The sequence below is a fragment of the Cervus canadensis genome, chromosome 24 (assembly GCF_019320065.1).
Source record: "Cervus canadensis isolate Bull #8, Minnesota chromosome 24, ASM1932006v1, whole genome shotgun sequence".
Lineage (NCBI taxonomy): Eukaryota > Metazoa > Chordata > Mammalia > Artiodactyla > Cervidae > Cervus > Cervus canadensis.
Genome location: NC_057409.1, coordinates 53,133,068 through 53,149,159, shown reverse-complemented (window position 1 = coordinate 53,149,159; position 16,092 = coordinate 53,133,068). Strand labels below are relative to the sequence as shown.

Sequence of the window (16,092 nt, the reverse complement as noted above, 5' to 3'; positions counted from 1 at the left end):
CAGAAGAACCACTCTCGCCTAAACTTTGTTCTTACTCAACTGCGTACTTTCTGATGTACTCGCTGGATCTTAAAACAGAGCAACTGGTCCTCGTGACGGCGAAACTAAACAGTGAGGGTGGAAGACTGAACTCTGAGGGGGAAAAAAATGCAAGTAAGCGCAGAAGTTCCACAGCCAGCGGCAGTAACCCGACGAAGGCAGACGCGGATGGGTAAAACTGACGCTACGTAGCGACGGCGGAAGCGCGAGGAGGGTGGGGTGAGGCCGAGAGCCGATTGGATGGCTGAGGGGGCGGGGCCCGCGCTCACAGCGCTGGGAAGAACGAGGGAGGAGCCCGGGAAGCTGCGCGCGCGTCGCTAGATGGTTTCTGCTCCCTGGCTTCCCTTCCCCGGAGCCTGGAGGGCGGGTCGTCGGGCGTGCCGACGCCGTGTGACGTCACAAGGGGCGGGGCGACCCGAGGGTCCTGCCGGCGCGCGGGCGCGTTCCGCAGTCGGTGTTTGGGGCGCTGCGTGTGTAGTGACTCGGTCTCTGCTCCGGGTTCGCTGTCACAGCCCAGCCCTCCCTGGAGTCCGGGACGGACAGGGCACGCGCCCGTGTCTATGTGTCAGCGGGACTCAGGACAGAGGCGTCCTCTTGCTGCCTTTTTTTCTTCCTTTTATCCAAAGAAGGGGGCAGTTCTCACGCTTGCCTTCCTGTCGCCCCGTTGGGAGCGGGGTTGGTGTGCGGAGTGGTTCGTCTTTTTTTCTTTTAAACTTGTGAGCGCTTTTTTTTTTTTTTCTTCCCCTTTTTTAGGCTCAGTGCCGTCTGGACTGGTTTCCTCGGTCCCTGACTCACCTCTTTCTGCCCCTTCTCTCGCCACCCCCGCCCAAGGTCGCCCCTCCGCCCTCGCCCCTGGCCCGGGGTGGGTGGGAAGCTTTGTCCGGCTCCCTCCCCACCCGAGTCTCCGCAGCGTAGCCGCACCTGCCTCAATATGAACGGGGTCAGGGACCCCCCTCTTTTTATAAAAGATATTAAGCCCGGACTGAAAAACTTAAATGTCGTCTTTATTGTCCTGGAGATAGGTAAGTGGGGTCCGCAGCCCGCCCCGCCGCTCTGTGCGTCCCGGGACTGGAGGGAAGGGCACCGCAGCTGCGAGCCGGGGGCTCCCCTCCCCCTCTCCTCTCTCGCCTCTCCCCTCCCCCATCCACGTGGCCCCGTGGGCCCCCGCCGGCTCGGTAGCCCGCCTGCGGCGAGAACCCGAGGCTCGGCCTCTTCCCACCTTTCAGGTGCAGTTTGATCCTGGAGGAGGAGTTAGCTTTTTGGAAGTCCTCATTATCTAATACACCCCTCCCCCTTTTGATTTTTAAATCTTCACAGGACGCGTGACCAAAACCAAAGACGGCCATGAAGTGAGATCATGCAAAGTAGCAGATAAAACTGGCAGCATCACTATTTCCGTGTGGGATGAAATCGGAGGTCTTATACAGCCAGGGGATATTATTCGGTTGACCAGAGGGTAGGTGTGCTTAAAAGGGTTGGGGAATGAGTGCGCCTCCAAAGTAGGAGTCTGCAGAATCCGAATTGACTGACGCCCGGCACCTTGGCAAGTTCTGGTTAAAGTTTAGGGTTTTCTGTGGGCCACTCCGAGGATTTTTGAGACCCATCGATGTTAACCTGAGATGGTGGACGGCGTTGGGATGTAACACTTTTGCCTTTAAAAAGTTTCAGCTGGGAATCTAAATAGCCACACCTTGTTTACAAATTAGGTAGATTTTTAAATACCACTCTAGAATTATTCAGTCTTTTAAGTAGATTAAAACTGACAGTTAATACTTAATCTTTTTTCATTAACTATATAATGTAGTTGTCACTTTATTTCTCCAACTTTTCCTCCTTTTAATAACTTTTGAAGTCCTACCCGTATTTTATTTGTATACACATTTAGACCGTGTGTACTTAAGTTGAGATTGTAGCTGGAGAATTTAGCCAGTTTTGTAGTGTGTCAAATTTGTAAAAGGATGTAAAAGTTGAAAGAAAGTTTACAATATCTAGAAGGTACATTCTTGAAAATGATTCCTTTTGCCTACTGTTGTAAGGTCAGTGTTGCACAAAAACCAGAATGTTGTGCAGAAAATGTTTGACAGAAAGATATCTATGATACCTCTGTCCAAAAGAGTTAGTTGGCAGATTGGCTTTTAAAAATAGTATTTCTTTTGGGGGGGGAGTGGGGGAGGTTAGTAGTTAGACTGCATTTACCAAGATTTTAACTTAGGAAGATAAAATGCTAGAGAAGGATCTTTAGATTTTGGAACCTTTTTGGTTTACAGAATTATAAATTCTGTAAATTTGACATTGGTCAAAACTGTGGGAAAAGTGGGTGGAGACTGATGAAGCTAACACTAAGCTAAAGTGAATAGAATCTCAGAAAAGTGTTGGATCACCCTGAAAGTAGGAACTTAAGAGCCCTTTGATAGTATCTTACAGGTCTTACAGCACCTTCAGGAAGTGAGGCAGAGGATCATCAAAGAAGGAAGTGAGAGTCAGAACTTAGACATTTTTTTCTCATACACTGTGACTCATTATGACACTGGTTAAGTCTTTTAAACTTCCACATTTTTAACTTGAACAAAAGAGAATTTCTGCCAGAGAGGGTAGGGTGAAAATTAGCATAATTAAAGTTTTTTGACTGCCAAAGTATCTCATCCAGTGATTAGAAGTTATTTTATACACTGCAAACAGCTTCTCATTTTGATTATCACATATTTTGTAGTCACAGAAAATACATAGATGTGTCCATCAAAAAAACTGGAAAAACTAAGTAGCCAGGTAGGATCTCCAGGATCTTAAGGAGTATAGTTACCTAGGAGTACAGTGTAAAGGAACATTGAAAACCAAAGAAATCTACTATTTTCTAACTTCTGTTTAATGTTGAAGTTACTATGTTTTCTCAACATTTCTCTAAAGTGGGAATCCCAGGTGGCGCTAGTGGTAAAGAACCTGCCTGTTAGTGCAGGAGACATTAAGACACATGGGTTCAGTCCCTGGGTTGGGAAGATCTCCTAGAGAAAGAGATAGCAACCCACTCCAGTATTCCTGCCGGGAGAATCCCATGAAAAGAGGAGCCTGGTGGACTAAAGTCCATGGGGTCACAGAGTCGGACACAACTAAAGTAACTTAGCACGCATACCTTACTTACTAAAGTAACATCCCGTGGAGTCTGGCCCATTTGTAAGTCCCTTAAGTTCTTGTTGAATCTAACAACAGAAGCTTTTGAAGAAAGGTATACATCTCAATAATGGTAATTTGAATATTGGCACACATATCAGAAGATCCTGCAAACATTGATCTCATTCCTGAAATAAGTGAAAGTTAAATGTTTTAGTTGCAGTTAACCAAATTTTCTCTCAAAATAGGTGTTAATTTTTACTTAAATAAGAGAAGATATTAGTGCACCGTTTCAGTCACTTTTTTGTGTAACAAAGTGATGAATGGAATCTTTAATAAATAACATTTACTAAATGAAGAGAAATACATAATGTGAGACTAGAAGAATTTTATTAACTTGTATTAAAAGATAAACCATCACTGTACTTAAATAATGCTTGGTTATAATTTATCATGAAACTTAGTTGTACAAAGAACCAAGCCTTGGGCTTATTTTATAATACTAACATATTTTTCATAGATTTGTGTATAGGATTATTTTATATAATGATACTATCTGAATTCAGAATTGTTTAAATGTTCAGAGGTTGTTGCAAAACAATAGGGAATTTGGAAAAGCAAATCAGTGTAAGATTATGATCTTAGTTTTTTAGCCCCTTCCTTGATTAAATTTACTAAATTTTTAGTAACTTAGGAATAACACATACTAGCATGTGTTTTATAGAGGCAAAGGAAGAACTATTTTACCAATATCTGGTAGACCAATTACGTAAGTGTAAAGTTAAACACTGGGGTGTAGATTTTATATGTCCTGTGATTGAACAAAGTAATTTCTGCTTAAGTCTCTGCAGTTTGAAAGTTCTCCCTTTGTTAATTGACCAAAGATGTGATCTTTGGAGTATAATAATGCTTCCTTTGCAAAAAGACGTCTATTTTCTAGGGTTAGTTATTGTTTAATTATATCAAAATTTGGCAGTAGATTTTTGTTCACATTATTATTTAGTAAGTAGCAAGTTAATCAATGGCAGACACAGGGCTTGAGCCCCACCTGCACACCAGTACAAAAATTACAGTATAAAAATTTATCTAAGTTGAAGGAAATATACATATTTCCGCAGAACTGATGTTTCTTTTCTTTCTAGGTATGCATCCATGTGGAAAGGATGTCTGACACTTTATACTGGAAGGGGTGGAGAACTTCAGAAAATTGGGGAGTAAGTATTAAAATATGTTTCATATAATTGAATAAATTACAAAGAATATCAACAGAATAACTGGTAGGTGTAAAGTATGCACCTCTTCCTTGACCTTTTTTGACTGGTAAACCGAGTGCTTCCAGCAGCCTAACTCCATGTATGTGCTGGTTTAACAGCTATTATTACTGTTCCCTGTGGTTGAGAATGTCACTGTTTCCTGGCAGAGAGCATTGAGAAGCTGAACTTGAGACGATCCCCCGTGGGACCATTTCTGTCGGCTTTGGGAACGTATATCTTTCAGGCGTCACAAGTACCATTTGAAGTAAACTCTGTCATCTAGTGAATTTTCATTTAAAAAGCTGAGTGTTAGTTTTAGGCAGTAAGTTTAATTTTTCTTTTTCTCGGTTTATGGGTGAATATGTACCCGTATATAAAAGGATTTGAAGCAGTGACAGTTGAAGTCCTGTATTTATCTAGTCTAGATACTGTACAGGCTGCCACAGTGTGAGCTTCCCTGGTTATCTCCACCTTGACTTTGAGGAACCATCCTCTCTAGGAGTGTAAAGGTAGTTCGGTCTCCACACTGGCCTAGACATTTGGGAGGGACTCATAAAGTATGGTGTAGGCAGTGAACCAAACCATTAAGTCCATTCTGTTTGGTTTATGCCTAAGACACCTACTTAATGCCTATCAAAATAGAGGTTATTTAAAGGGAGAAGCCACAAATGGCACCAGAAATCAAATAAAGGAAGAATGTATTCTACACTGCAGGCATAAGATACTTTGGGAAAACTAAGCAATCTGTGAGCTTTTTTTTTGTTTTTTTAGCTTTTAAAAATAATAAACTGGTAACACTGCTTTGGCTAGGAGGAAAATTAGAGTTCACTCTTGTTCATATTTAGAGTAATGTTAGAGCAATGTGCTATGAGAGGTCTTAGCATCAGTATTACAGAAAGAATTAGGATTCTGACACAACCTTCACACACATGTACAGTATTAATAATTATGGAGGTCAGTTACATGAAGAACCACTGGAGGTCACTCAGTGCATAGTGACTTTGTGTTGAGGTCAGTATAGGAGTTACCAAAACTGATTCTAATTTATGGGTTGAGGAGCTAAGAAAATGCTTATGTGTAATGTTAATTAATATACACAACAGTCAGCTGATAAGAAGTCTTGGGATAAACTGTTTTCTTGATAGCCAGTTGTCTTTTATTAATGCCTGTAAAATCCACTTTTAACCTTGAATGATTATCTTTGCAGATTCACAGTGATTGATCAAAGAATGACTCTGAGTGGATGAGAGTGTGTGAGTGGATCAGTGCAAATCCATCACCACTGCTGGAAAAACCACTCTGGAACCCTATACAGAGGCATCAGTCAGCCTGTGTGGAAAAACAGGACAAAGATGTGTTCCTGTGCCCTTGATCTTTGACATTTAATTTCTGCAGTACAAAATTAGAACTAAAATACAAAATAGAATGTTGCTGACATTGTAGACAATCAAGTATCTGAGTTTTTTTTTTTTTTTATGAAACAAAGCTTTTAGGAAGTTTTGTTGTAAATGAATAGAGCTAGTTAGCATGTTGCTGTTTGCTTAATTCATTGACATCTAAGTTCTTTCTTCCTGTTAGTTATGCATACTATATAAAGGTTGATTATTTCAGAAATCATTCAAATTGTCCTTTATTGTCTTTCAGATTTTGTATGGTTTATTCAGAATTGCCAAATTTCAGTGAACCTAACCCAGATTATCGAGGACAACAGAACAAAGGGGTAATTAATCCAAATGTGTTGTCTGTTTTTATGATTAGGCTAATTTGACTGTGTAATATAATTCTATGGCTAGGTTGCCAAGCTCTTCATATCCTAAGTATAATGGAGATAGTTTTAAAAAGAATCTTTTAAAGGTCATTTTCATTTTATGTGTTTTGTGAGTCTGTATAGGATCTGAAATGGTGCTGATGAACCTATTTGCAGGGAAGGAATGGAGACAAAAACGAGGAAAATGGGCTGGTGGACAGAGTGGGGGGAGGAGAGGGTGGGACAAATTGAGCAAGTAGCATTAACATATATACATTATCTTGTGTAAAGCAGTTAATGGGAAGCTGCTGCCTGACCCAGGGACCAGCCTGGCCTCTGTGACAGCCTTAGAGGGGTGGGACTGGGGTGACTGGTGGGAGGGAGGCTCAGAAGGGAGGGGACACAGACACACACACAGATTTGAGGTGTACAAGCAGAAGTCAACACCACATTGTAAAGTAATATCCTCCGATTACAAATAAACTTTAAAAATTGTTTTAAAAAACCTTGAAAGTTAAAAAAAAAAAGAATGGATACATGTTATATGTTTATTTTTAAATCTTTATTTGATTAAGTGAAAACTTTTTTTTTTAATAGGCACACAATGAACAGAAGAATAATTCCATGAATAATAGTAACAATGTGGGTACAGGTACATTTGGACCAGTGGGTAAGATTTTTTTTTTGGCATATTTGTGGTCAGGTATAAGAATTAAGGGAATCTCTTAAATGCAAAAAACTTGTCTTTAGGCAAAAATTAGTACTAAAAGGGAAAGTACTGTGAAAGAGGGAATTCTCAACTAATTTTTCTAGAAAAAACAGATACCCTCTTAAGCTAATTTATTGAGCACATTCTATATTTAAACATTTGGACCAATTACTGGGAACACAGTGACTTAAGAAATTAAGTTTTGTTGATGCATTATGCTATTTTTTGTTGATTTTTACAGAATTTCTATAGTAATTATTTATAGTAGATGCAGAATAACTGGTTATTTTTGTGTACTGAAAGCAGTTTATCCTCAGATTAATAGCTCACCTTAGTTTTTCATATGCTAATAGCTGGCCTTTACCCCTCAAATACCCTCAAAGGTCAATGACTATTATATCCTTGTTAAAGGTCTTTTGAAGCCTTTATTCTTAAAGACATAGGGAAAAGTCTTTAGTGACTGGAATTCATTAGGGTGGCTGAGGGCTTATCTGGCTGCTTAGACGGTAGAGAATCCACCTGCAATGCAGGAGACCTGGGTTCAATCCCTGGGTTGGTAAGATTCCCTGGAGAAAGGGCGTAGCAACCTACTCCACTATTCCTGCCTAGAGAATCCCCATAGACAGAGGAGCCTGGCGGACTGAGGCCTGTAGGGTCGCTGAGTTGGACACAACTGAGCACACAGCATGGTGTGGCTGGAGTTTACGTGACCTGTTGGCTACATGCTTTGGCACAGCTCTGATAATTGTTATGTTGTGGGACACTTTGCTGTTTTTTCTTTAGAAAGTTAGAATTATAGTCTCTCTCTCAAAACATTACTAACCTTATTTGAACCAAATGCCAATTGCTTGTACTTTTCCCCTCAATACAGGTAGTACAGTATCTGCTTTTTTCCTACTTTGTTATCTTCTCATTTAGTTGCCCAAGTTGCTCTTTTCCCCCACTCCTTATTGATACAAGCATCAAGTTAATACATTTGAAGTAATTACACATTTGGAAAAACCTAGAACTCACACTGAGTTTTTTCCAGTAGTTTACAAATAAAGGTGTTTGTTTTCCATAATATTCTTATAAGCATTAATAGCATGTGTTACAACTTTAAGTAGATGTAATTCTGTCTGAAAATGGTGATGATTTTTTTATATTCTTTCTTAGGAAATGGGGTTCAGACTGGCCCAGAAGCGAGGGGATGCCAATTTTCATATGCTGGTAGAAGCAATGGCCGGGGACCTATAAATCCACAGCTACCAGGAACAGCTAATAATCAAACAGTCATGACCACAATAAGTAATGGCAGGGACCCTCGGAGAGCCTTTAAAAGATGACCTTTGCCAAATACTCGCATGTAGTTTTTAAACTATATGCCCTACTTGAACACTTAATGCACTTTTATTTATTGTTAACTGTGAAAACTGTTCTTTATCTGTTCTTTTTATGTTTTTGGTTTGTTAACAAGAGTGGTTTGTTTTTTATAGAAGAACTATTAAGCTGCTCGAGTCTCCTATTGAAGAATGGGAACACTCTGAAGAATAGGGGCATTTATTTTTAGAGCAAAAAGATCTTTGGATATCCTCTAAAAAACCTGCACCCATTTCATGGGTGAGTTACTTATGCCATCAGCATTTTAGCCTCTATGAGTCTGTCTTCTATATAAATTTTGTAATATTTAAAATAAGGCTTAGTGGGAGACGTTCTTTTGTCTTAAATACAGATATTGCCAACTAAAGCAATAATCACCAAAAAAACAAAAATCTGGTCAATGTTAACAGCAATTTTTGAATGTGACTCCAGGGAATGATTGACTTCTTCACTGAGTGACTGCCATTAAGATTTTCCAAGGACTGAATCATCCTAAACTCTTGTTTTATTACCGAAAAGCATATTCTTTATCAGAATTATGGAACACAATGTGATCTGTATTATGACAAATTTTTAGAAGGAATCTACATTTATTTTAAAGTAGTCCTATTAATATTTATCAGCTTTGTGCGTTACACTGAATGGAAATTTAAACCCGAGGCCTTGAATGTTTATTTTTTGAAACTACTGTGTCAAATATTAAAGTTTAATTTGAGGGAGTTACGAAGTCATAATAAACATTGATCTAATTTTTACAAATTATGGTAGATAAATATAATAGTGAAGGCAATTCAAATTGAATTTATATTCAGTCTTACAGGGTCCTGGGTATTTGCAGAAAATCAGCCTGGAGTGAAAATCCTAGGTACTTACTTATTTGAAGGGAGTGTGTGTGTGTGTGTTTATTGTCAAAGTTTCTGAACACAATTCACAAAGCCTTATCAGCGGAAGTTAAGAAATGGCTCTCCCAAGGAAGCAAATACAGCTTTATTTAGAAATATAAAGGTTACTCATGTGATGTTAAATGGTGTCCAGTTCCACTTTTCACTGTAGGGTGGATAACTGGAAAATTTTTCCTTTGTTAGAATTAAAGTCTTCAAAATTATCTCTTGAATAAAATTTGCATTAATGTTAACAGACCTACCTTATTTTTGCTCTTTTCATGGTTTACAGTGGAGAGCCAGTACTTTTTTTTTTTTTTTTTTCTGTGACTGTAGTCATGACTTCAGCCTGGGTGACTGCTTAGCTCTGTATTTGTCACTTTGTCTTTTTTCTCCCACCTCAAATAGCAAAATAGTTTAAGTAGGCTTTGTTTTCTGACAGTGCCGTGGCGTTTGAATATAAAAATCTGCGCCAGATACTTGCTCTAATCCAGTTTCTAACTGTGCCACACATCAGGCACTGTGTCGGTAGTGTCAAGGGGTGAATGAAGTAATGAGTAAGCTCGGGAAGTTTCTTTATGGTGCTTAAGTAACTGGGGATTATATGTTACGGAAATAAGTTTTCCCTTTATTCACATACTGATTATTATAGTTCATTTGGTTTTGTAACTAGTATTTTTTCAAGATGTTCACAAAATTACAAATGTTTGAAGTTAAAAAAAAATGCAAATTAGTAGTTTTTTGGTTTTTTTTTAAAAATCTTTTAAGTAAGGGTAGGAGCCCTAAGACTGAATTATTTGTGGGAGATTAGTATTAAAAGTGATTTTGAAAGAAAGAATTTTAGAGTTTTAAAAAAAATAATCAGGTATTGGCTTGCTGAGATGCTAATCCTGGCCTGATTCTCTTCACCTGTGGTATTGGACAAGCTGTTCACTTAAAACCTCTGTAAGCCTTAGGTTCCATAACTATAAAAATAAGTAAGTGATATTACTCCTTTAGAGTTATTTAAGATTTTTCCATGTGAATGATTAGAATGATTTCTGGCTCCTAATAAGCAGTCAAATGTTTGTTGTCTAATCGTACCTCAAGAATAGAAAAAAATGCAGGAGTTAGGTGTGGAGGTATTGTTACCCTTTAATGTGTTGAGATTAAGTAGAGAAAGACCTTACATTTTACTTTTGTGATTGATGTTTGCCTCAATAATTTAACCTTGCTGTTCTGTGGGGTTTTTTTTTAATCATTTATTAACAAATTTCTTTTTTCTTAAGGGAAGCCTCCAAAACCAAAGCAAAGTGAGTTACAATTCATAATGAATATTTGCCTTCTCAGCCTGCTTGGACAGTACTCATCAAGAAGTTAAGAGGAAGAAAGTTTCCTACCTTTCCTCCTTCCTGGCGCTTTCAGCTAACAACTTCATAAGTTTAAACACCTACTGAAAACAAAGGCCATTTGGTACAGAAATACACACTACTGGGTTTGGGTCCCACTTTATTTTTATAAGTCAGTTCTGAAGTGGATTGAAGTGGATTGAAGTCTCATTAGGCAGGTGGCCCCTTCTCTCTGGGCAGGTTCTTTGAGGGGTTACTACAATACAGACTTGGAAACATGGAGCCCATGAAACAAGGTGGTGATGCGTATTAGTGAAGCCTGCAGTATGCTTTCCCATGGACATTTACACCAACTCATTTTTGCTTGGTTCCTGTAGTTTTAGTAATTGCATTTTAAATTTGAGGACAGTTTAACTTGAGGCTCACCTAAATAATTGTATCACTGAGAAGTGAGTATTTGTCACTTGTAGTTTTATCTTTCAACATTTTAAGAGAATGTTTAATTTGCTGGATTGAGTAATAACTCCAAGGCAATGATACTAAAAACAAATAGATGCAAGTTTAGTAAAATCAATGATCTATAAAGAACTTGTAATCAGAAGGTGATTAACTGGCCCTAGAAAGTTTTCTCAGAAGGTACAAATTTGAGAGTATTTTACATCAGTCTTAAGACACAGTAGAAGTTCTGGAATGTGGATCTGACATTCCAATTTAGTTACTGACATGCCTTCCTTTCTTATACCTTAATAATACCATTATAATGTACCATAATAAGAGGTTGTTCCAATTGTAGGCTGCTGTGACTTAAAGAGACTTTAATGTATTCACAAATGTTCTATAAACAACAAACAAGAAAACCACGTGAAAAGCAGTTTTAACATAAGACTTTTTCACACCAAACTCTGTTCTTTCCTCTAGACTTGTTTTTGGGGTAGCTTTTGCTATGATGCTGTTTTTTTTTAATATACTTTTCCTTCTGTTAATTCGTTTTATCCCCTATCCAATGGAAGTGAACATTTCTAGTAGAAGAGAATCACAGTTGTTCTCTGGTACAGGATTAATGATAAGTAAAAGCAGATAATACTTGGTCATAGTGACAATCTGTGTATTGAGGTTCCAGCCAGTTATTAAATAGATGTTAGGGTAAACAGCCCCACATTTCACAAAGTAGCCATGATGACCAACAGTTGAGGTATGCTTTTGAGGAAACCTAATTGTGACCTTGGGAAAACAGCACTATCCTGAGTGGTATGTTGTGAAACTAGAAAAACTTTCCAGATGTGTTCAAGTTTTTTTCCAAATCTCTTCAGGTTTGCTTTATTAGGGATGCACCAGAATTTGTTCCAATGCTGTGACCAGAGTACTCCAGGTTTCTGAGCTAAAAGTGTATAATGATGTTTCTTAAAACACTGATCACAGATGAGAGAATCAAGTCCAGACCATCTGACAAGCCATTTATGTAGTATGTTTCCTCATTAAGAACATTAGGTCCAAAGATGTTCCTAAGAGCTGTTTACCACTGAGATCATCAGTATGATGAAGAGAAAACGAGCATTTTAACAAGTTTTGACTAGTAGACATTCCATTTGTCTTTTTCAAAGCCTTGATAAGTAACACATGTCTTTAAAAATAAGATCTTGAACCATTTTTAACCAAAATTTGAGTACATTTTTGTTTCATGCCAACAATATTTATACTTCTGGACATAAAGAGTCCAGTTTCTTTGTCCACGTATTGATACCGCATAAAACTCTCAAAGAATGGTTTATAAACCTATATGAGATTTTCCCCAGGAACTTGTTAGGTGTATGGATTATTTCTCTGCTCCACCAGAAGAATGTGTAAGTGTAGGTTGAAGAGAGCTGCACTTGAAACAAAGTCCCTGAAGACTTTTGTCTCCTGCCCTTGATATTAACACAGAAATAACTTTATCTTGAAATATATGCATATGAAATATATGCATATACACATGCACATACCAGTTTATTTTTGTGAGGTTAGAATATATCAAGGTTCTAGATTATAAAAAATAGTACTTAGACATATACGCCTCCAAAAGTCAGAATTGATGGGTAAGGCAGGGTGATTCCAAGCAGGGTAGAGTTTGAGTACAGCCTCTGTTAGCACGCTTGAGTTTTGAATTAGGTTCAAATAGAGTATCTTAGGGTCAGGTCATCCATAGTGGAATTGCGTGGCTTCCTCTGGACCTATATTGATCAAAGTGAAAATATCCCTTTTCAAACGTTAGTTTTCTGTTAAAAAGAATTAAAATAGATTTTATCATTGCTTATTTCAGCAAGCCTGTTTGCAGCAGCCATCTGCCTTCCTCCTGTCTCCCAAAGCATTCCTCAATTCCTTTTATTGTGTAGAGAGGCTGGCCAAATTGAAAAGTAGTGGAATTGGAGGCCTGATAAACTTTGCTGAGAATACCTCCAGAACCTACCCTCATTGACCTCAATCCTGTTCTACAGAGGGGCAGGGATCATAAATAGTTTACATAAATGAGTAATAAGCAAGGCATAGTTTGACTGCCTGGTGGGGCTAGTCTTGATTCAAATATTTATAACCCTAACAGGAAGCTGAGTAAGACCTTTGACTTAAGACCAAGATAGAAAACCAATAAAAACAGGGTAGTCAGCATAATTAGTGCCATCTACTGGATGGTTACTAAATTGTTTCAGTAATTTAGGAATCTGGCTTAAAGTGGGAGAAAGTTGCCATTATTCCATCAGATGGGAGTTTTTTTGATGTTTAAGCATGTGTGGAAGATCAATAAGGAGAAATTGAGCTATATGTTTATAATTGATGAACAAGCAACATGGACATCAAAAGTAGATTCCTTTCAATTAAACAGCTTTATTAAATCCTGTATAGCTCCCTGAAGGGTCAGAAAATATGGGAATTTTTGCCAAGTTTTGTACTCTTGTTATATATATCAATAATACTGGTGGGAAGTGTAAATTGTTAAAAATACCTTTGGGTGGGCAGTGGTTTGGTGAAAACAGTTGGAAGTAGAACACGAAACTGCTCTTATAAATTTTATTCCTTTACTAACGATATTTTGTCAAATCCTGGCCAAGTGACTGCTGTCCTTGGAGTTACGTTAGCTTTGCAGAACATAACCTATTTTAATTGCCAGAGACAGTGTGCTTTGGTGAAAAGAACATAGTTTGAGCTGAGGAGATCTTGGTTTGAGACCTAGATCTATTTTCTGGCTCTATGGTCATGAACTTCATTGTAAAAAGAGAAATTGGAGGCTATCTATATACTGACAGATGAGAACTGTGTGAGCCAATGTATGCAAAACATCTGTTCCATATCTAGAGCTCAACAAGTGTTATGTTTTTTTCCCCATGAGCAATGGAAATAAGAGGCAAATACTGGTCATTTCTCCATGCCATTATTAGGAGACAACCTTTTCTATAATATCTGGAATATTAAGCAGTTTTTATAATTGCAATTAGGTTCCTTTTTAAAACAAGCTTTTAGAGTTCTGGATGCAGAAAAGTACTATGCTGAGAATTTACCATGACAGTTGCTGGATTGAGTCTTCATCACAAAATCTGTCCAATAGCTGAGTACCTTGCACTGTTTTTTTCCATTCATCCTTTCCCAGAGGGTGAAGGCGTGACTATGAAAGTGCAGGGGAAGAAGAATGTGTGGGCCAGGGTTTGTGTCAGGGAGAAAGTCAGTGACCAAGGGGAAAACAGAGGGTATTGGAAGGGATTCTCTATTTCCAATGACACCCTCAGTGTTGCTGTATACCCAGAGTTTGCCGGTTTGCTTCTGATAAAGCATTAGGTAACTTTCCCCAACATTCTATTATGAAAAATTTCAAATGTGTTGAAAGAGTTGTAGACACGTGTACTTGCCAGTGAGATATTACCATTACTATCTGACTGCTTGTTTTTATTCCATCCATCTATTCATCCTATTCTATTCATTAGTCTTTTTAATACATTTCAACTAAACCACAGACATCAATGAACAATATTTCACTATTTTGGCATATGTGTTCATTAATGGAATTCAAGGTGGATTTTTAGTGTAAAATTTACAAAGAAACGCACAAATCTCAGGTGTACATTTGTGAGCTTTAATGAATGCCTATGCCACCTGTGTAACTCCAACCCCTGTGGAGACACAGAACATTGTCATCATTCCAGAATGTTCTCTCATGTAGCTTCCCAAGTGAATTCCTTATCCCCACAGACCCAGTGGCAGTCACTTTTCTGATATTTTAAAAACCACTCAGCTTAAAGCTAACAGTTTCCCATGTACCAAGGGCAGCTCTAAATTGCCTCACTGAGTTACCTAATTCCAGTTTCAACCATGCCAGAGTACAACCAAGCCCAGCACCCTCACACACCTCACAAGTGTAATTCCATGACCTTGGTATTTTTAAGAGTCTCTCCTTGTTTCAGTTTAGCTCCAGCTCTGCCCCTACTAGCATCTGTTTTTTCCCCCTCAACATTTACATCTGACACCCTAGACTCTTGGGGCAGAAACTGCTGGAATGAAGACCAGCTGAGCAGTGCAGTCCTACGAATGTGACTGAAAGGAGTTGGTTACCTGGCACACACCACTGCCGAGAGCAGCTCTGTCAGGGATTAGGGGGAGCCTCTGGTAGGATATGATATGAAGTCCTCTGGGATGCAGTGTCAGGAGTAGAAGAGACACACTGGAACTTCAGTGTTTGCAGGTCTAATGCTCAGCTGTTTAGCAGATCTTGAGTCTAAAACTGATTTCTTAAGGCATGAGCTGACCAGAAGTGTCTTCTGCTTAACGGTTTTGCCTCTTCTTCCCATCATTTGGCTTCAAAGCTGGGATACTCGGTGTGTGAAAGTTCCTTGCCAAGCAGAGGCCCGCCATTCTCAGATTATAGGGAAGCATCCCCAAGTGAAACACACTGAAGAAAACACTATTGTGTGTTCTTTCCCAATTTATGTACACATGTATACACACATAGTAATCACTGCCAACAAAGTTTTTTCTGCATTAAGCCCACATTTCTCAGTCTTAGGTACTTGCCTTTTTCTATTACTTGGTCTCTCCACTTCTTTAATGGGTACCCATAATTTATTGCACCCTTACTATGGGCATGAGTTCCCTACATTATCTCATTGATCTATTAAATGACCCCGTGAAGGTTTTCTTATCCTCACAGCTTAAAGATAAAAATGACTAAGATTTAGGAGGGTTGAGCAGTTTGCCTGAGATCATACAATCAGGAATTTATACTTTCAACTACCCCAGTAATATGGAAACTGGGAGGCCCCTGCTGACTCACTGGGCAGTGTGGACAGGAGTTGGGGTGTGAGTTTTAAAAGGGAGTGTAAATTCAGCTATAGATAGAGGCTGAGATGGAGAACAAGAATGCAGAATTTGACTAAGTCATATTTTCACTTGGAATTAGTCATTCTTTAAATGTCAACCGAATACACACCCAATTAAAGAAATTTAATCTACAACAAAGGTGGTATCTTGATAAGGAAATGCATAATTAGATCCCCTCTCAAAACACAAATATAGAACAACATGGGTGAATCCTCTCATTATTTGGAGATGGAGAAAAGTTATTCCAACAATGACTCAAAATCCAGAAACATGGTTTAAAAAAACAAAACCATGAAGACAAATTGGGAAAAATATTTTAATTTATATCACTGAT

At 38.6% G+C, this 16,092-nt stretch overlaps 1 protein-coding gene across 5 annotated transcripts; it reads left to right on the top strand.

Moving 5' to 3' along the window:
• Positions 1-465: 465 nt before the first annotated feature.
• On the top strand, positions 466-15,643 carry NABP1 (nucleic acid binding protein 1). 5 transcript variants are annotated; one of them, XR_006265190.1, is made up of 8 exons: positions 466-1,061; positions 1,357-1,495; positions 4,287-4,358; positions 6,042-6,117; positions 6,742-6,814; positions 8,009-8,452; positions 9,033-9,077; positions 10,362-15,643. XR_006265190.1 is itself a non-coding variant. In XM_043445555.1 (6 exons), exons 1-6 carry the CDS (start codon positions 971-973, stop codon positions 8,176-8,178), a joined length of 621 nt encoding a protein of 206 aa, XP_043301490.1. In that variant the 5' UTR covers positions 466-970; the 3' UTR covers positions 8,179-9,355. The 5 variants fall into 5 exon arrangements, 2 of the variants coding, with proteins under 2 accessions (XP_043301490.1, XP_043301492.1); XR_006265191.1 differs by lacking the exon at positions 9,033-9,077; XR_006265189.1 differs by lacking the exon at positions 10,362-15,643 and having other exon boundaries at positions 9,033-9,355.
• The last annotated feature ends 449 nt before the right edge of the window (positions 15,644-16,092 follow it).